Source organism: Patagioenas fasciata, chromosome 2 (assembly GCF_037038585.1).
Source record: "Patagioenas fasciata isolate bPatFas1 chromosome 2, bPatFas1.hap1, whole genome shotgun sequence".
In the NCBI taxonomy this organism is placed as follows: Eukaryota; Metazoa; Chordata; class Aves; order Columbiformes; family Columbidae; genus Patagioenas; species Patagioenas fasciata.
In genome coordinates, this window is record NC_092521.1 from 119,685,173 (window position 1) to 119,706,307 (window position 21,135).

Sequence of the window (21,135 nt, forward strand, 5' to 3'; positions counted from 1 at the left end):
GACAAAGGTTTGCAATGCATTATCCGCTGCTTTTTTGGGTATTTGGAGAAAACACACCCTAATTTGTAATGTTCCTGCTGAGTTTATTTCTGTTTCTGAGGATTCTTATTAACAGCAGCTCACTACCAGCGCAATATAATGAAAATGAGGCCATGTTGATAATACAGGGAAGAATGACTCAGAAACGTTAACTCATGAGAATGCAGTATTTCAAACGGAAAAATTCCACAATACGTAATGTTGGAGGGAGAAAACTGAGAAGCTTTTCAATTCAAAGAGGAGATTAATAGAAAAATGAAAGATCCTGACCCTACCATTGTCTCTCTTTTCTTACTGCTAAGAGCTTGTTCATAGTCAAAAAAGCAAAACTGGGAATTTTTTCATTAAACTTAGCCTGAAATTAGAAAATATTGACTAAATATGCTTTTCTAAAAGACCTCAGTAAAAAGCTGTAAATGTTAATTTAAATTTATTTTAATTGTAATTTAATTTTTTTTTTTTGCAAAAGTACATCACCAGCAATGGCTTATTTGAAAAAAAAAAAAAAAAAAAGTGAAAAATGCAAATCTCTTAAGTACTTATATTTATGTACACAAACATAGACACACATGCATGGACATATCTATATATGCAAAGATTTATGTTAGAAAGTTTCCCAAAACTTTCTTGAATGTATGTCCTATAATCATTACTTCCTTGTGGGAATTTCCTAGTATGAGAAATGGCCATGGTCATTTAATAAATTGCTTGCTATAACTTTGTCAGTTTCTAACAAGAAGTAGCATTCTACTAAATGGCATTATTTAATTTTAATTTAAACTTATCCTTGATTCCTGTCTTGGGAGCTGAGCATTCTAACAGCTGGCAACATTTACATGGAAGGAAACAAACAGCTACCTCTGACAGAATATGATGGTCATTTCAACATAAACCTTCCTTAGGGAAAAATAGACTTTTCAACAAAAGAACATAATAAAATTAAATTCTTGTTTGATTTCATTGTCTTTTCAGCACAAATAGAAGGCTTCATTTTAAAGGAACAGAAATGCTCTATGGTAATTCTTGTGTGCAAGCATGTAGAGAATTTTTTTTTTCTGGCTGCTGTAGCCAAAATATAAATCATTTTCTGCTGTGGTGTCAGGAAGTGTATTGCACTAAATTAATCATGAGCTACTTTAAAAAAAGGGACAAAAAATCCACTGCAAAATGAAACAAATCTCTCTGTGCCTGTTTTCCATTCGGATTGTCATCACTTACCTTTAGAGGACGATGGAAGTGAGCTGGGAATGTTGCTGAAATGCATTCAACAGACCCCATGTGCATGTGTGTGTATCTCTAGTGCTCTCTGCTGTATCTCCAGCCATTGGAAAAGATAAAGTATTATAACCTGCACACAATATAATCTTCACTCTTTGCCAGGCTCCAAGTACAGGGATACTTTATAGCAAACTAAATGCATAAGCATATGGACTACAAGCCAAGTTGTGTATCTTCTTCTAGCATTTCCGAGTCCCAGACATATTCTGCTGGGGTAGATAAAAGTCTTTCTGTCTCATTATAAAAGAAGAGGGAAAGCAATTCATAAGGGAAATTGAGTCATTTTAGAAAGCTTTTCTTAGTAAGCTCAATAGTTCAGCAGATGTGTGCAAGTGGAGAAAGCTGGGAGCACAGAGATCAGGCAGCTCTATCCACCAACATACAACTCTGACTCAGCTTGCTTTTGTCTTTTATGTCAGGCAATCACAAGAAAAGCCAATTTTATTTACTGAATAAGGGGCAAATAAACTCATGCCAATTAAAGAACAGAAATGATGTCTCTGTGGTTTAGGCTGGAAGCATTTTAAAGATAAAAAAATCTTAAATAATGCACTCACACAAGGCTTCTAGATCCTCATCTGCCTGCCTTTGCTCCCAGGGCAGGATGGGCATGCACTGAACTTTTTGTTAACTCTCTCCTTTCAAACTCTCAACCCACAAACTACGTCATCCAAGAGGTACTAGTAATATTTAGTATCCCTGCTTTAATAAAGTCATTTTTGAAATGTTTCTGTGAAGACACACTTCTCTGGACCACAAGAAACAGCAATTAAAGCCAGCCTCAACTACAGCTGACTTTGAAATCAGAAAGTGCTCACCAAAATGATTTGAACTCCCTTCCTCAGTCTCCAAAAGTACTTTTTCTCTAGGTGATCACAAGCCTGCCTATCTTTCTCACTGTTGGCTGCTTGGGTCTTTATTAGCTCAGGACCATCTTCTTCTGATTCCTGACTGAGAAAAGCTCATCATATCGTAACTCTAAGCCTATATATTAATTCTTAGCAAAAGCAGCTCAAAGCATGTGCTCAAATGCTACTGAAATTAGGTCAATTGTACAGATTTTCCTCCTTGCACAGTAACTTACAATGTCCCTCCGCAGCAAGCCACACTTACCGATAAAATGTGGTATAATCCACTGTTGAATGGCAGCTCTGAAACTCCCATGCTTTGAGCTTCTGGCATTCCCGATGAGCTCGGAGTTTCACCCTGACTGTCCCGTGACAGAGCTCGGGCACGGGTTTTTTCTGTGGGCGGCTGCAGAACTCATTGGACTCCACGCGCCAGGATTCAGCAAAGTCATCCACATCAAACTTAAAATTTCCGTCACCCCCAATCAGGTCATCTCGCTTGTGCCCGTTGTAATTGCCACAAAGACCACAGAGTTTGCCTTTCAGATGTGGCGCGGCCATGACCTCCACAAAACTGTCTCCATCCCATGAGATTTCCAAGCCTAAGAAAGAGATGAGACAAAAACACACATGTAAAAAAAAAAAAATAAATAGGGAGAAGAAGAAGAAAAAATTGAGGATAACAAAATATGTCTTACGTTTGTGAAACAGTGTTCATGGGAACCTAAACAAAACCATGGGCTTCCTTCTGATAACATTGTTAGATTTCTATATACCTCCCAATAAGTGCCTCTGGCAAGTATAGTGTTTCTTAAATCACAGTCAATTACCATACATTCACGCCTGTCTATGTTTATTTTTGTTCCTCCTTGCTAATGAATGGGGTTATCCTAAAAAATGTGGAGCCAAGGCAGAACTATTCTCAACATCAGAAGAGGGCTCTTGCAAAATTCTGCTAAATGAATTTTCTAGAGCAAACTTCTAGCTGATTTTGCAGGAGGGGTAGAATTTCAGCCGTTGTCAACCATTGCACAGGACATACAAAGGTGTCCATGCCTCATGAAACACCACCAGTGACCACCTTGTGGAAAATATGCTTTTCTTGCCTGCAAAGCTGACAGTGATCACTCTTTTGGGTGAATACAACTGTTCCAATACAAGTACCTTATTTCGTGCGGTATAGAGTTAAAAAGAACTGTTATAAGCATGCATTCTGAACTGGATTCAAACTGTTCATTCAAGAGATGTTAATTACCAGCTTTTTGAAGTCATCTTCATAAGTCAGCAACACTGAGGAATGATGTTAAACATCCAGCCTTCGTCTAGTGGCTGGGATGTAACTGCTCTGCAACAATCCGTTTTACAGTAAGGTTTTGCATTTCTAGTATGTCAAAATCACTTTCTGTGGGTGAAATCCATTTTCTCTGTCTGGACCCATCTAAAAGCTAGGTGTCTAGTTTATGTCAGCTGTCTGGGTCCCCTCTTCGATGGCAGCTCTGGGTCACAACTTGGGTATCTAATCTAAAGGGAAAAAACTACCTTATGAATGCCTTTCTGTTTCCAGTGATACTCTAGAGGGCCCAGACATCATGTGGAAACTAAACTTCCAGTTTTTACCTGGGTGATTTTAAGTTAGAAGAATTCCATCCTTTGAGGAGTAAATACGTATATCATAAGGGAAAGCTGCTTAACTTTCACCCAAAAATGGCCTTTCTTTTAATTAGAATATTTCCAATACCTGATGAATGCTACTACCTCACATCTCTGCAGTAACCCTGCATCTGAAGGTCACAAACCATTTTTCTGACATTGATTTCTTTCCATAAAGTACCTGTGTGCATTAGTTAACTAATGATGAACACAGGAACCTGCTCTTAAATGGGACAATCCAGACTTCACCCTCTTCTCCCTGCCTGGCCAAGAATACCAAACAGCATCACTCCACAGTGCAGGACCAGGGCTTCACTCCAGCTTTCTACATCTGCTATGTGCACTGGCTTAGCACCACCACCCTTTCCTCTTGTAAATCTTGACACTATGTGATCGAAATCCTGCTCTATCCTCATGTAAGTAATTAACATACCAGTGACTCAGTTCAAAGCTGGAACCCTTCCTTTAGAAACATATCCCATTGTCTCCTGTGACAATTCCTATCTGTACCGCAGACAAACAGAGTGAGGCTCAAACAGCAACTATGGCTATAGAAGAGCTGCTTTGCCATTGATACATACTGTCCTCGTGCTTGTCTGGCTTACATCGTGTCACCAAGAGTTTGGGGAATGATGTACCTGCAAGGTTGTGCAGAAAATTCTGCATCACTGGTCACAACAGTCTATTGCATCATGTTTTCTTATTACTATAGGTTAGCAATGATAGCACAAATATGTCCTGAGCTGACTATGCCTGAAAGCAGCTTCAAATTATCCAACAAACCCAACATGGGTAGGGCCACTGTGTCCTCCTCCAAAGGCACTTCACACCCAATCAACTGAAAAATTGTAAAAGACTAAAATTATTAACGAAGCCAGCACAGTGGCAAGGAGGAAAGCTGCCTTTTAAGCTGCTTCATTCATTATCATTCCTGGATAAATTCAAATTCCAGCTGTCTTTGCTTCTGACAACGCTGAACAAAACAAAACATAGCTTGATTTGCAGACACCAGATTAATACTGCTGTGCTGGCATTTAGAAAAACCTTGCCTCTAACTTATAAACTAAGATTTTTTTTCAGACTTGGGAATCATATAAACTTTCTCAAAGCTTGAAGCATCAAGATCTAAATTCTCAGACAGTTCTCTTCAGAAAATAGCTACAGATTTTAAGGCGATGTTCAACTTCTTCCTCAAACAAGCTCCCTCAGAAGCTGCTGACTCTAAGCAGAGTCACAAAAGACTGGTTAATGACTCTGTCTTAATTTTCTTTTTACAGCTTTTTGTGAGCCAAGACTCACTGACTTTCAGAGAAACCACTCACTTAATTACAAGAGGTTAACTATAAAATTATCCCAAATATTTGTGTGTCGTTTATCAGATTCAAGTTAATCTACTTGGTACTTGTTGCTCTGTGAACTCTAGGTATGAGGACAAGAATAACAAAAATGTATGACTTTTCATCTCAGCGTATAAAAATGAACATTTTTAAAGACAGAGATTCCTGCTCTGGTTCTTGGATTTAATTGAAGAGACTCACAGTTTAACTACTATGAAAGGATGTACTTTCATCTAGCTGGGTATTGTGCAATTACACTATATTCTGTTGTAATTGCTCAGATGGAAGGATAATTTGTAGTTTTGATGAACAGACTAAAGGTTTCTGTCCATAACAAAGCTTAGTCCCCTTTGGGTTAATGAGGAAGGGTATTTACTCCTACAGGCATAACTTTGTTGGGGCCTGATCGCACTGTGAAGTGAATGCCTTTTTTTTGTTCACAAGGAGAAAATATATTTGTTTTCTGTAAACCAACAAGCGCTGTGACAGACAGGTTTATTCTATCGAGCTATGTTTGAAATGATCTCCTTGGCAGACATAAATGGTTTGGAAGAGTTTCTTGGTGCCTCTGCCCCCCTTTTGCTCCACCCCAAAATGGATGAGTTTCCCATTTACTTGGACAAGGATTGGAATTCAAGAGACATGAAGCCAAAGGATGCAACATCTGTCCCATCTGGGGATGTGCAGAAAAGCAATATTCTCTGAGTTACTTTTTAAGGTTTTCCAGTTTTCCCCTTTCTTTGAAGGATGCTTAACCAACTTATTACTTGATTTCTTGACTTGGGACACTATGTGCTCTATTGCATTTTAAAAAATCCTTCTGGATTTATGCACATCACATACTGAGTTCCCCATGCTGGGAACTCCCATCGATTGTTCTGCATGATTTTTCATGGCAAAGGTATCCTCGAGAAGTGGCAGACCGCTCTTCCCTAAAGATTTGGTACCAACATGCTAGAGAAAAACCTCATCAAGGCAGCTTCATGCAAAAGAGCACAGAAACAACAACAACAAAAAATGCTCATGCAGATAAGTAACACCAGCCCTGTCACTCTCTGCTCTCTCATCTTTTTAACACACAAATTTTCGACAAGGATGCAGCACCATCCCAACCACACCCACGGTGAAGCACCTGCAAGTGCAGGTTGCCAATATTGCTGCTGCATGGCATCCAGGGCTACAGCTAGTGAGGAATTTAGCAACAAAACAGGTTTTTCACTGGAAAATGCCAGTTCATCAGAACTGAAATGCTTCAGGGAGACATATCGGATTCAATGAACTTCCAGCACAGCACAGGCAAGGCCCCAAGCTGGTTTCCTGCCAGCTCGCCTGGTGGGCTGCCTGGAAACCTAGGCTCTCAGGGTATGCAACTCCAGGACAGCCCTGCCATGCAGATCACCCTGTAGCCAGGGACCACAAGGTTTCCTGAAGCTTTGGGCTCCCCTGTTTTATCCAGGGCTCAGCTCCCAGCTCTGTAAAAATAAAACTAAAAGCCGTGGCAATGCTGGTTGATCTGTAAGCACCAGACCCTGTATTTCCCAGCCCAGATTTACTTCAGATTTTGCTTCTAGTGCAGCGATTTTGCTTATTCTTCACTACTGCCTCCTTCCCCAACTTCTTCTCACCCTACACTGGGAAAACATATTTTTTTAAAAAAATCCATGTTTCATTCTGAAACAGAGAAAATTCTCCATTTCTTTTCCCCCAGCATTCGGAATTTCCTGTGGAACAAAGTTCGTCTTTAAACCAGTTCTACTCAGCACATTCCTGTTTTCTACAGCCCCTCTGCTGCTTGTCCTTTCCCAGCAAAATGGAGCCATGCTGTTCTGCCTCTTTCCAGGCCTTATGTGCTGAGGAAAGGAGGACTTGGCCCATCGTGCTGCACTCAGCAAGAGAAACCTGATCCTGCTCCATTAAGAGGAGGAATTATCTAGGCTATAATTTGCAGTGATTACACCCTGTTTGGTATGTTGTCATACGCCATGTTTGCACTCCCTCTGCCAACACATGGACAAGGATGTGTGTAGTCATTTACTAGGCTTGCACCAGAGACAAATGGAATAGCAGCAGGATTAGCTGTCATTCATCTTCAATTGAAAACCTTTCCTTAGCCTGTGGTTGGCTAATGAAATCCACATCTCCAGAATTCATAGCGTTCAGCTGGCTGCAAAGAGAAACCCTCAAGATGCTTTTAATTAAAAGTTGTGAATAATGGTCAACTTGTGTGCATTTTACAGACAGCCACAAAAATCTGCATTGCCACTTTGAGGAATGAGCCCAGAGCTGGGATCCACATTATGCAGACTTACATTTCCAGAGGTTATATGAACAGGTGTCTAAATGCTCAGCTCAACAGTGGGTGCTAGTGTCCCCCTTGAAAAAATATGATGCTAGATAATGAGTATGACTATGCGTCACGCTTGTGACCATATCACTCCATAAGAAAGATTGGTTTCACTGCTTTCACATGGCATTTAATTGAATTAACAGTAAATAGTATTCTCACTGAAACAGTGCTTCACTGTGTAAGTGAAATCTCTCAGGACTACAGTAGTACCTAACACATGCTAATGAGAAAAATTTAAACTTCCCCTCAGTATTTATCTATGCAAGGATACTATAGTTTCAGAACAGTTTATCAAAACAGATGTAAGTCCTCTGGTTTGGTATTTTGACAATTAATGTATTTTCCAAGAGTCTTCTATCTCCCCTCTCTGTTTCTACAAATAATTTACTAGATTCTCTGATATTTCTTATTTCCTTTTGCTTCTGGTGCTGCAGACTTTCTGTTCCTAGCAGACAAACTCTCACTCGAGCACAAAGCAAACCCAACAAGATGGCATTGAAGAGCAAATTAGGCTTTGCTTTTCAAGCCAGGACCTCCATTTCGCTGGGTAGCCCCAGTGAAATGTTTCCATTATTTGACATCTTGAATGCATTCCAGTCATTAGTAACTATGATTTTATATAATTGCTGACTTACATTGTCATGTCTATTGTTGGCTGCAACTGGGAAAAAAACTGACTGTTTTCTTTAGGAACTGATCTCCTCTCTGTTCTTATCTATAAGTACCAAACAATGACTCTGCATAAGCCACTTCTAAGTTACTGGAAGTGAAAACCACGGCACATTCATCTATGCAGGCAGTTAATTGTCAGCTGCGGAATGAAACATAGCTTAGCAAATGTTCTGCAAAGACCTCAAACTCACAGCTGGGATCTCTGTCCGCTATGGGCTGCAGGGGTTTTGAAAGCACTTTGGGTTCCTCAGATCTCTAAAGAGTTATAACTACATCTATTATTGCTATCATGCTTTTTTACTGACTGTTGTTCATGTTGCACTTGAGAAGTTCTTCAGGGAGAAAAGACACACACACACACACACACACTTGCCCTACCTGCTTTGGTTGTCACTTTCAGCAAATAACCATCCAAATCGATCTGAAATTGTGGTGTCTCGCAAGGAAGTGAGATGCGTGTCCCATTCCACTTCACTGTGAGGTGCTGCTGGAGGCTGATAGTGCTCCTGCCCAACACAAGGTCCACTGACTTTGTCCAGGAGAAAGAACGGGTCCGACGGGCATCGTTTTTTACCAGCACCTGGAAGGGCGAGGCAGAGGAGGAGCAGTCTTTCGTCAAAACGTACTGACATGTTCCCTGAAAGTTAAATGTCCGTCCATCAAAAGTGTTGTAGTGAGGGTCTCCAAATACAGTGCAAACTCCAGGCTCTGCAGGTGAGTGAGAAACAAAAGTGCCATATCAGGATCAATCAAATTTTGAAAAAAAAAAGACAGTTGATAAGAACTTAGAGGATGCCGCTCTCACACCTAATTTGTCTGCCCTACGGAGCAGATTTGGCTGATGCCCACTAGGAATATATGTTTTTGAGAAACAGAAGCTTCATGGATTTAGTAGAAGTCTTTCTCAAAGCTGCTAGGAACTAAAGGCCAATTGATCCTTGGGGCAGCATAGGAAGACTAACCTGCAGCTAGGAACCAAAGGCACATCTTCCAACCTATGTGTTTTTCCCTCAAACATAACATACTGCCTGAACAGCCTAGATTATTACAATGCCTGTGCAATTGTTCAAATTATTTCATTTCCAGAAAATAGAAGCCCCACTCATGATACCAGCGCAAGAAGAGCCCTGAGCTTGCAGAGCCCACATGTCTCTGGAGATGTGTGATGGAAGCCTTCCCACCTAGCTTCAGCTTTCCAAACTTGAAATGTCTGGTCCAATCAATTCATCCAGTCTCCCTTTCACTGACAGAGAGAAACAGACATGACTAGAAAATCTTCCATCTCACCAGTTTTAGAAATCTCTTTTAATATATAGAGAATTACTCTCTGGAGGAGCTTGTCCCTCTGCTGCCAACTGTGGGAGTGCAAACAAGTATCTAAGACTACAGATATTCCTCTCAGACAGTTAAATGTGGCTGGCATGAGCTCCCACCCTTAAGTCGTGTTGTAGGAGTAAAGCCTAACCCACTAACAAAAGCAGAATTCAAAATATCGCATGTATACTTTTGAGGCTAATTTAAATGTCCCCAGTTAGGCAAGGGTGATCCCCTGAAATTAAAAGCCATCAGATCACTTCAGCATGACCTGGTTCTGCCCGTATTATACATAGACATACTTATAAATATTATACATTTATAAAATATGTATATTTATGTTTATTGGGTTTTTTTTCCTCAAATTATATATAGAACCAGTATCTTTATTTAGTGTTACAAGGTATCATATATGTTGTTTATACACAACTGACTTGTATAGCTATTTTTACTATGCTACTCACTAAAAGCCAGTAGTACGTGACTAACATGATGCAATGACTGACTAACGGCATGATACCTCTACCAGTTATTTGCTTCATTACAAACAGAGGGAGATTTCTTATTGATGTTTGCAGCCATACACTGGTTAGAGAAGCCGCAGCTCAAAGGCAGAACATTTCCATGCTCGTGTCAATGATGCTGAGTTACCCTGCAGCTACCCAGCAATTGATTGAATTGCTTCACAATCAAAGAGAGCAGCAAACTTATTTGCATTGCAGCCTTCTGGTATAACAATAGGTCCTAACCACATCACATTGCTGCTGTTCCTGGAAGAAGAAGTCTCAAGGCAGAGAAATGCACACTGCTACTGCCAGCTGGATACCCATGGGCTGAGGCTGCTTTTGAAAGATGACGCCTGTTTCAGGAGGAGGGCTTGGCGCAGTAACAAAATTTGACTCAGTAATCAGAGAGCTGTGAACAGCATCAATCAAAAAAAAAAAAAAAAAAGAAAAACCAAAACCCAACAAAGGAGGGGAGAGTAACAGAGAATACAATTTATTCACTGAAAAAAAAAAAATTATCCAACTAACAATGGCTCACTTGAAAAGGCAGCTAAAATAAAGCAAATTCAAACCCACAAAAAAGAAGGGAACATGGATGTTATAGAGAACAGGAAGGGAATTTCTGCCATGGAGTGCAATACAACTCTGACTATGCAATACACCTTTCTCAGCAAGGTTTTTTGGCCTAGGCAGAGTGCTATGTTAAAGCAGATATGACATTTCTGGTGTTTTTCTAGCTGTTGTTAAAGAGTATCCAAGGATATCTACATGGAGATGCAGAGAATGAGGCTAAAGGGGACCCCAGGAGACATAACCTTTTCCTTCTCTGGCTGTAATGCAGAATCACCTGTACCGATGTTATTCCTGACAGACGTTTATCTGACCTGCTCTTAAAAAGCAGTAGTAACACCAACTACACAGCTGCATCTGGCAACCTGTTCCAGTGCTCAGCTCTCCTCACTGTGAGCAAGGTCTTCCTGAAATCTAAGCCTAGTTCCCCTTGCTGCATGGTGCAGTCTCATTACCAAGCTGGTACCTGGGAGATTTGTTCTTTACCCCTAACTTGCCACATGCATGCTTCTTTAGCTAAGCCAGAAACTAGTCTTGGCACCATTATTATGCCTGTTTACTACGTTGGGCAAATAGGGACCAAAAGTTTTGATTTCTCAAGGACATCAAGTTGACAGTTCCATTAGAAGGTCAAAATGAACTACACTTGATCAACACCTCTGGAAATCAGGCACAATGGACTTCTAGCAGAGCTCAAAAAGCAAGACGCTTAAGAGAGTGCTTTTAAAAATGTGCAATTCTAAGAGTCTCATTTTCTCCTTGATAACAATGAAGATATTATTAACTGTTTTCCACAGTCCGTAAAAAGGTTAATTGATTCTCCACAAATTGGAAGGAACCAGATTATTTTTAATCACCAATGTGATTTTTACCAATGGGAAAAAAAATCTGTATATTTTACATGGAGACCATCTGACTTTACCATTACTAAATCATACTAACATGTTTCTGATTTCCTTATGTACGTATGTAATAACCCTCATGATGAATATTGAGATACATTTTTGTTACCTGCTCAGTGAAGATTTCAGAGGAGAGAACTGGTTTTTGTCTGCCTTTCTAGAGGCCAAGAACATAGACATATTATACACGTCACTAACTAACATATTGGGAGGCAGAGGCTGGTTCTTCACCTAAGCAAGGAGCTAAGAGGCAAGGCATAAGAGGACCAAACATAATTCAGAGATATGCAAGTAAAATTGATAGTACCAATGGGATCCAAAGGAAATATTTATTTTTAATTTCCAATGTGTTATGCACAGTAATGTTGTTTTATGTTATGTTACATCGTGTCACATCATATGTCAACTTGATGCAATGCAGTTAAAATAAAAAAGAATATATTTTGGACTGGATAGCTGAATGTCTGATCCAAACTTCACTGTTTTCTTTAATAACCAAGGAAATGGGGGAAGGAAAATCTACCTAAAACCAGCCCAAATAATTGATTCTCTGATATCACTGTGTAAAACATTCTTGAAAGGTTTGCTAAAATCGTGGGTGTAAGAAAAAAAAAATCCACACCCTGCAAGAGAGTGTGTGATGACTAAGGCACTGCCAGTGAGAAGAACTGGTTGGCCTGGAAATAAACCTTAAATACTGGGTGTAACAAGACTGCAAAAGACAGGCAACATGAAAAGAGTTCCTGCCATTTTTAGATTTTGGGCTGCTGTTTATTCCCTTTTGGGAGAGTTTCAATCACATAACATTTTATGGTTTGCTTCCTTTCCCGCCTTCCCCCCCTTTTTCTTTCCGCTTCTGAAACAAACAAGTCTTCCTTCTTGACTGTTTTTGAAATCTATTGGAAGCACCAGTTCTCTATTAGGATTGTGTGTGACTTGCACCTCTATTTGGACATAATGGAGAAGTGTTGCTGCATTGCCAAAGCCAAGTTCCCCAGACCACTGGCATATGAATTTTGCTAGCTTGTGCTAGCAAGGCATAGGGTCATGGATGACCTACAGTAAATTGTTCCCAGCTCGTTGCGGATACTTCTTGTCTCTATCAGCTGTTGGTGGAGTTTAAAAAGGACAATTACATACAATATACAAAATACTTCCCCTAAGACTCTGCTAGCCTCCATCTATTTTCAACTTAGGGATTTCCTGAGCTAGACATGGTTTCTCTTTATTTAGCAACCTTTGATAGACTTATTTTCTGCGAGTGTGTCCAGTCTACCCTTGAATCCAAAAATGTTTCTAGCATCCACAACATCCTTGGGCAAAGTACATGAAAGACCATTGCCTCTTGCTTGTTTTGAACCTGTCATTCATGACCTTTGAGTTCTTCTTTTGTTCATCTACACATGCACATGAAGGCAAATATACCAATTCCTTCTCAGTCCCTGAAAAACACGGATTTTTCAAAGGAGAGCCCCAGACCTATGTTCAGGAGGCTGCAATTCTCAAAGTACCTTAGGCACTCAACTCTGATTAAACATTATTGGGAACTGGCTGCAAACACCACTAAACCTCTTTTGGAAATCCTGCAGTTAGGCTCCCAAATCAGTATTCAAATCTTCTGGCTTACACAAAGGCTTCTGGGAGCGCAGCAGTTTTCACATTTGTTTTTTAGGCAACTAAATGTGGACTTCACGCTTTTACATTTGACAGTCTTAAACTACATGCATGATTCATGCAGTTTGCTCAGCTCCTACCTAAGGTTCTACAGCTTACTTGCAAACTAATAATAATTTTCTTTAGCTTATAAAATGAATACTATAGAACTCTTGGCACGCTTCCCTTGCATTTACAAGTCATGCATCCACTTCAAATGAAATAAGAAAAGGTAATGGGGAAGGTAACTGTGGCCAAGGAGCACCATTTTTGAAAACAAATTTATCTGTACGAAAAATGAAGCTGAAAAAGCAATAACAAAGAAAAGAACATTTTAGCATTCCTTAAGTTTGAATGTACTCTCGTAAGGAGGGGAAAAAAAAAAAAAAGGTTTATGAAATCACAACCTGTTTTAGCCAAAACAGAGGGATAAAAGTCTAAAAGTCTGAAAGACTTTCTAGTAGTAGTATGCTGAGCAAAGGTAAAAACCACTTATTGAAATAAGTGGTTGTCACAAAGTACCTTTCTGCCTCCCACCCAATGCCCCCCACTCCCGAGACAGTATTTAAACCATCTAGAAAGGTAATATATATATATACATACTGCTTGGTGGAGGCCAGAAAGACAGTTCGCACACACATCCTGACCAGCTAGAAAGCGTGAGCATATTGGCTGGGCAATTAGTGCACCAGAGCAGCCACAGGATATATTGTCTCTAGCTGGGTTTATTATTTGTTGGGATATAAAGGAAATGGGACACAAATCCATAGGAAACCAGGCTTTGTTAGCTCTGGTGCTCGTGGAATAGCTTGTTTTATTTTTTCAGGAGATCAGAGCAGTCAATTGAAGTCCAAGATGTCCAGATGTCTGGTCACACTCTTCTGGGCTTGTAGCTAGTTAAGAGTGGCCAAGAAAAATACACTTTAAATTATAACTAAAATTGGTTTGGACACTTTCTAAGTAAGGAGAGAGAGGAAAAAATACAAGTTTACCAGTTAAGGGTGTTCTGGTTGCACATCTGTAATTCAAAAAGATCTCAGCTTTTTAAAAATAAAATGAGACTTTGAATGCAATTAGCCCATATGCTGAATTAAGCCCTAAATCAAACAGAACACATTATTAACTTTTGAAAACTAGCTACAGAACACGCATAATAGAATTTCATTAGCTTTTCTGTAAAAAAATGCATAGCCATAGAGTACTTTCCTCATAACTGCTGCATAGTGCAGCTTGATATCATACACATTACAAGGTGTGGTGTCAAAAACTCCACAGGAGTCTTTATGGTCTATTTCATAAATAAAACAGCTATTCCAATTTGTCCAAATACATATTTATACAGTAGACCATCATGGCTGAAATAGCTGAGGAGGTAAATCACGAACAGCATTCCAGTATGAATAAACAATTGCAGTCTTTTTGTTATTTCCCCACAGCAAGGAAATAACAGAAGAAATGAGACCAGCAGAGGCCTATGTGATCCTTCAGTCCCACACTCTGCCCTCACAGCTATCTACAATGCATAATCCCACCTTTTTTCTTCCTTTTTTTTCCTTTGCTTTGAAGAGTCAGCATTTTTCAGTATTTCTATAAAAAACACATTAAAAGGACACAGAAACAGTAGAAAGTACCAACCTCCTATTCCTAAGGCTGGGTTCAAATGCCCTTGCATTTGGTTAACTCCCTTGGTCATTTAGTCAATTTTAAAACCTGCAGAATGATTTGTGATGAATTAAATTTTCTGCCCCAAAAGACACCTTTACTGCAAAATTAATCACGTGTATTGCTACACCTAGATGACTGCTGTCCACTTTGAAAAAAATTCACCCATAAAACCTCACAATGACTTGGGTAAGACTGTGTTAGGATTATTGATCATTATTAAAGTATATTTACATAGTTGCAGTAGAAAGCTTTCTTACTGCATGCTGTAATTTCAGAAAGGCCTATCAATTCTTCTATGTCAAGAACTAAGATTTAACCCCCACTGCAAATTCCCATCTTCGCCTGGAGTTGAGAGCAGTCTGTCAGTGTTATTTGAACTCAGGTTTAGTGTTTTCTTTTTTTAATAGGAAAATGACCTTGGTCTAACATAGGATTACTAATTTATGGAACTGACGTCAGTGGTGATTTTTCTAAATCAAGCCCAAAAGAGTACATTTCATTACATTTTTACAGCAGGATAAACTAAACTGTTGAATTTTCCACTGGTATGACCACTGTGTTTTATTAGTGATAACTGTACACCAGCCATGGACCTTAAACAGCAACATGCCAAAACTAACCATAGTTAACTTCAGCAACAGTAGACAAAAGAGACTCTCCAGCCCTTTTGCAGATGAGGTACTTTTTCTCTCTGCAACAAACTGCTTTGAAAATAATCCTTTGATTGTTTTTTTTCTGTCTAAAGTGTATCCTTTAACAACGTGACTGTTTTTGATCCACTTCATAGAAATTGGCTGCATTTAAACTGTACTGAAAGCTCTCCTGTGTACAGTACGTTCTTGTACCTCCTATGTTGTTTTTACTTTGGAAAATTAATATCTGCTCGACCGCCAGAAATGTCTGGTGTGTTAATATGTGGCGAGAGGATCAACATGAGTGGGTGGGTGAGTGAAAGGGCTGTGCATGTACATCTTATCTCACCAGAAATTAGCTGAATTAACAAAGTTTCTAACTACTATCTGAGATAGCAATCATCACTGAAATCCTCATGCCTTTTGCTTGTCTTATGTCTTGATGAGATTTACAGCACTTCTGGCTCAAAGGTGGAAGTAGTTCCTTGCAAATGGCAACTGTTAAAACACTAATGGCCACCACTGCTCTATGGCAGTGGGTATTTAGGTTCTTTGATTACGTTACCTGATAAAAGATGGGAATGGCCTATTAATCATAGAAGTTTAGAATCAGCTTAGCATCAGCTCTCCTCCAAATACTAAATGGGTCCATAGCAAAACACCCCTCTGTTTCATGTGAAACAGAAAAACACACCACTGTGGGCCAGGGCTTTGAGCCTCCCAGCTGCATGTACAGCCACTGCAATGCAGACAGGATCCAAAAGAAAAGGCCAAGGGAATAAGGTTGTTTATTCTAAAGGCTTCAAGGACACCTAAGAGCAGCCTGCCCGCACCTAGAAGGAGGTTACTGGGAAGATGAAGTCAGTTTTTTTACAGATCTGCATTGGCAGGAGGACAAGCAACAATGGCCTGCCCTTGCTTTCACGTGTGTTAGAGTCATAACCATTCCCTTCTTATCTCACCACGAAGTTCTGACTCTTTCAGCAACCTGGTTCCTAGATGAGTTATTTTTTACTTTGAAGAAATCTATTTATTGCCTCCTTCTCCCATGAAACATTTATCACAAGTCATCATTCCCTGGCAGCATTGCTGAAGGAGTCACTGTACTCTCTTCTTTTTAACCCCCTACAGTAGAGGGTCTCCAATGCCTTGAGAGAATGGCTGGTCCCATTCTGTTCCTCCCCCCTCTCATGTTACAAGTGAATACATGAGAAAGGTTAAATGAGATTGAAACATGAGAACAGAGGCAAGACGGAGATCAGTAAATTCATTACACTAATGACATGTCATGTTTGAGCAGAGGTCTACGCAAACCTCATCTACCTTGAAACTGAGCTGACATGAAATCAATTGTTGGTCAGTTGAATCCTTTTTAATTTCTCCCTCTGCTCTGTATTATTTCAAGTGTTTTTGAGGTTCCCACTTGCATTTTCATTTTGATACTGAAAGACTCATAAACTAGATTTATTTTTTCAAAATGTTACATTACAAAACAATTGAGCTGCGGAGTGGAAAAGCAGGTATTTCACATATGGAGTTTGTGCAAACCAAGCACAACCAGAATTGAGTTGATCAGCAAAACCAATTTGATTTTAGAGAAAAAAATAGTTAACACTCTCCTTAAAAACCTGTTCCTTCTCTCTGAAGCCTTCCTATAAATCATAAAACCCCATTTTAGCAGTCTGTTTGTATTTGGTAAAATACTTAAACATGTTGTGAAGGAAATATGTAACTATATCCTGTTAACTTCAGTGAAGATAGGTCTCCCTGCTGGCTTCAATAGGACAAGCTTAAAGATAAGTCTTTGTGTGTTTGCTGACTAGGAGAGAACACAAATAATATCATAGGATGATCATTCCTGAAGTGAAGAGTAAAGGGATAAAAAGGTTATGGCTGAAGGACAGCTTTCTATTGTACTTTCCACTGCTGTCCCAGACTGGGTCTCAGATTTCTGCACACCTTTCTTTAACTCTCACAAATCATCTGTGTTGGATTATACATACACATACCTGGGCCATTTTTTACAGGTATAAAAGGTACCCAGACCTAAAAGTTACAACTCTATTAAATTGCTTGTTTTATTACCTACAAATTTCACAGGCCAGCTACATCCTTCAAAAAGCAGCACCTCAGATTTGACGAAAATAGTGTCATTTCGAAAAAAGGAAATAAAATAAAAATAAAATACCCAGGCATTTTATTTTAAATTTACAATTACATAGGAGGTAAAATCTGTGGCCAGCAATAATCACTTGCCCTTCAGCCCCCTTTAAAAAGAAGGCAGAAAAGCAAACATACTTATATTTATTTTCTCTGAAAGAATAAAAAAGAATTTATAGAATGAAGAAAGGACTTACTTTCAGTGCAAATAGGACAGCATCCTTTTCTGTTCAGGATTTTACCCTAATTGGGAGAAAGACAGGCTGATTTAATGAAAGAGTTTTTGGAGCAATGACTGTGTTATGTTGTAAGCCTGGATAAGCCTTTGAAAATTGTTCAAGTTGTGCTTGAACTCAATGCCCTGGTTACAGCTTCAAATATCAGGTGCTAAAACCAGACAGAACTATTCAAAGAGCTTCCTGGCAGTCTTATAAGAAACGAAATACTAAAAGGGTTATCTGTTGCCACTTTTCTCTTTAGAGGGATTGTGAGAGAATTTTGGACTCGGGTATTCACAGATATCTAAAGCAGACTAGTCACTGGGTTAACAAGATTGCTAACTTCCCACCCCCCCCGCCAAAATATATACAATACATTTCATACACACACCCTTTTAGTCACCACACAGAGGCGATCTGCTCCACACCCACTCCCACACTCCCCTCACAGAAGGGAAGGGAAGGGAAGGGAAGGGAAGGGAAGGGAAGGGAAGGGAAGGGAAGGGAAGGGAAGGGAAGGGAAGGGAAGGGAAGGGAAGGGAAGGGAAGGGAAGGGAAGGGAAGGGAAGGGAAGGGAAGGGAAGGGAAGGGAAGGGAAGGGAAGGGAAGGGAAGGGAAGGGAAGGGAAGGGAAGGGAAGGGAAGGGAAGGGAAGGGAAGGGAAGGGAAGGGAAGGGAAGGGAAGGGAAGCACTGATAGAGATCTAGTTTGGCCAGATTTCTTTCATGGCTAAATCTTGTGGTATCTCTCACCAAATCATATTACCAATCATGGTTTAGTCTCCCCAGTGAGGTAAATTGGCATGCATCCAAGGATGTGCAATGTCTAAAAGCAAATGCTTTGGTCTAGTCATAGTAATATGGACAAAAGTTTCAAGTCTTTATCACTCTGCTCAGGTCAATTTTTGTTATGGCTGTGTCTTATAAAAGGCTGGTTAGAAGCAGAAGGCATGCCTCTGTGTAGGTACAATCATGGTCCTTTTCAGTTCTTCATCCAATTAAAGGATGCTCTATCTGATTTTACTTAAATTTCCTAAAGCTAGCTGTCAAGCTAGAGGATAAGCCTGGAAATTTTCAGACTGAACAATGTGTTTTCCAAGCAAAAACTGGCAACACTTATGGTGATATTGGAGCTCACCTGCATTCCCATACAGGGAAGGAATATGCATATGGAGCTGTGCTGCTCCCCAACAGGTGAACATAGAGAAAGTCCCCTTTGCGGGACCACTGCTCCTGTTACCCACCAGGCGGGTGAGCAATGAGCAGCCAGCAAGAGCAAGCAAACAGAGCTGAGCTATTCTGTCCACTCAACATACTCAACAGTGCAAAAAAACTCATGAAAACAGACAAGAAATAGGTGGTAGGTCTACGCAGAGAGCAGGGAAGCAAGCATACACAGCAAGCCCTATTGCTGTCTGCCTTGCTTTCTGCCAAGCTTCGACAACGTGCATGGGGAGAAATGAACTCTTAGTATCTGGCGGCAGACTGGAGCGGAGCACACTCCGTCCTGCTAATGCTTGATGTACCCAGATGGCATGAACGAGAGCTTGGTGATGAGTGTGCTTGGGCTCAGCATTCGCAGGGCATACAAGTCAGTGTAAGCTTGTCCTTGAACGTGCATCTGTGTGTGAACAGACTTGAGGCACATCTGGACTTGAGAAAAGGGCTGTGTCAGAGTTTCACTGGTAGTGTGGGCAATGCTCAGACCACCAGGGCCTAGAGCAAAGAGAATAACTGAGGACCAGGCTGCAACAGGGAGACACCTCAAGCACCTGTTAGGAGAAAACTCCTTAAAGGAGGAACCATTAAAACTTCATAGAAATAGGGAGCTGGACAACACTTATCTGTATGAATGGAAGATGTGCAGCTGAATGCCACACACCGCACTGAACAGCTTTACCTTTCCGTTTCAGTAAAAGAGTTGAAATCATCAGCCAAGCTGAAAGTGGCAAGAATTCAAGTGAAATTGGAATCTCCAAGGCAGCCTGCTGAGGCTGGTTACTTGAGCCACCATGTTGGCCCGAGATCCTGTTTTTGTCTTGTAGAATAAGGAAACCCATTATTGCTAACATGTGCTGCAAGAGTTCGTTAGCATTGAGGGTTCCCTTAGGAGTGGGCTAAGTGATGTGATCCCATTTTTCCCTATGAATATTTATAAGCAGACCACATTTGAGTCTATTTCTTTTCTGGGACTTTTCTTCTTTTTTTATGAGGTTTTCAATTTTATGTCTGAGGTTTTTATTTTCTATTTTTTCAAGGCAAGACTAATTGCGGAGGGGAAGGGGGTTGTTTGGTTGTGCAATAGCAACAGCTGTTGTTTTTTTGTGCCTCATTTGGCACTAGAGTAAAAACAGCAACTTTTTGTTTGTAATAATAACAGATGTGTATAACATTAAATGCAGTCTGTGGTAGAGATGGGAGAACGTGTTCTGAATAAATTTTCAACTCACTTGAAGTTCACGGGTTCAAAATTTACCCACAGAATCGAACTCTGCAAATGTCTTCACATGCCGTGAATTTAATTCTATTAACTTTTGCACAGCCTTGGAGCTCAGAAAAGGCTGTATGCTGTAAAATTCACCAGGCTCTCCTCTAGCAGTACAGAAAGAGACGTGTCCATGACCACTGACCGTTATGACAGGATCACATTGTTAGTAGTGAATACCAAAGCATAAGGAGAGGAGGCAAGGTGGAAAATTACAAGGATGGGTAATGGAAAGGAGATGGCATGAGGCAAGAGGTTGCGTTCAAAGGGTCCAATGTAATTTTAGGACTGTATAAATGTAACTACTTGTTACTACTAGTTACATTTATACAGTCCTAAAATTACATTGGGTCCTTTGAAGGCAACCGCCAGGCTGATGTGACCCCTGGTGAAAATGAGTTTGACACCCCTGGTCTAAAGGATCTCTGAAACTCAGCCTTGCCAAGTGTTGAGACTACTCCCTTTCTATAAAGTATTTAAGCATGTGTTTAAGTCTAAGCACACATGGAAGGCCCACTGACTTCAGCAGGACAGGACACATGCTTAATAGCTTTGCTGGATGGGGCCCAGTGTGTAGCACACCTTGCAGGCCAGGTAACCAAGAGAGGAAATATCTATGTGGAGACAGTGGTCAGAAAGAGAGAAACAGAAACCACAAGCCACAGGGCTCACTAGAAGCCCAAGGAGGACTGATTTTACTATATATATGACAGGAGGGATTAAATTTGTGAGATGAATTGCCTCCACTGCAGATGAAAAGAAGCTAAGAAAGACAGTTCCTGATATTACTGATAGAGGCTTAAATGTGCCAAAAAGAAAACAAAAGAAACTGGATAAACAGCCTTATGAAGAAAATGAAAG

General features: G+C 40.2%; 1 protein-coding gene across 5 annotated transcripts in view; it reads right to left on the reverse strand.

The window, feature by feature from the left end:
* BMPER (BMP binding endothelial regulator) overlaps positions 1–21,135 on the reverse strand; it is a 156,121-nt gene that overhangs the window by 48,873 nt on the left and 86,113 nt on the right. For all 5 annotated transcript variants that reach the window (XM_071804833.1, XM_071804832.1, XM_065832611.2 and 2 more), the window contains 3 exons: positions 17,771–17,816; positions 8,550–8,879; positions 2,431–2,767 (listed from right to left, as the gene is read on the reverse strand). In XM_071804833.1, coding sequence (XP_071660934.1) covers positions 2,431–2,767; positions 8,550–8,879; positions 17,771–17,816 — 713 coding nt within the window. The remainder of the gene's footprint in view (positions 1–2,430; positions 2,768–8,549; positions 8,880–17,770; positions 17,817–21,135) is intronic.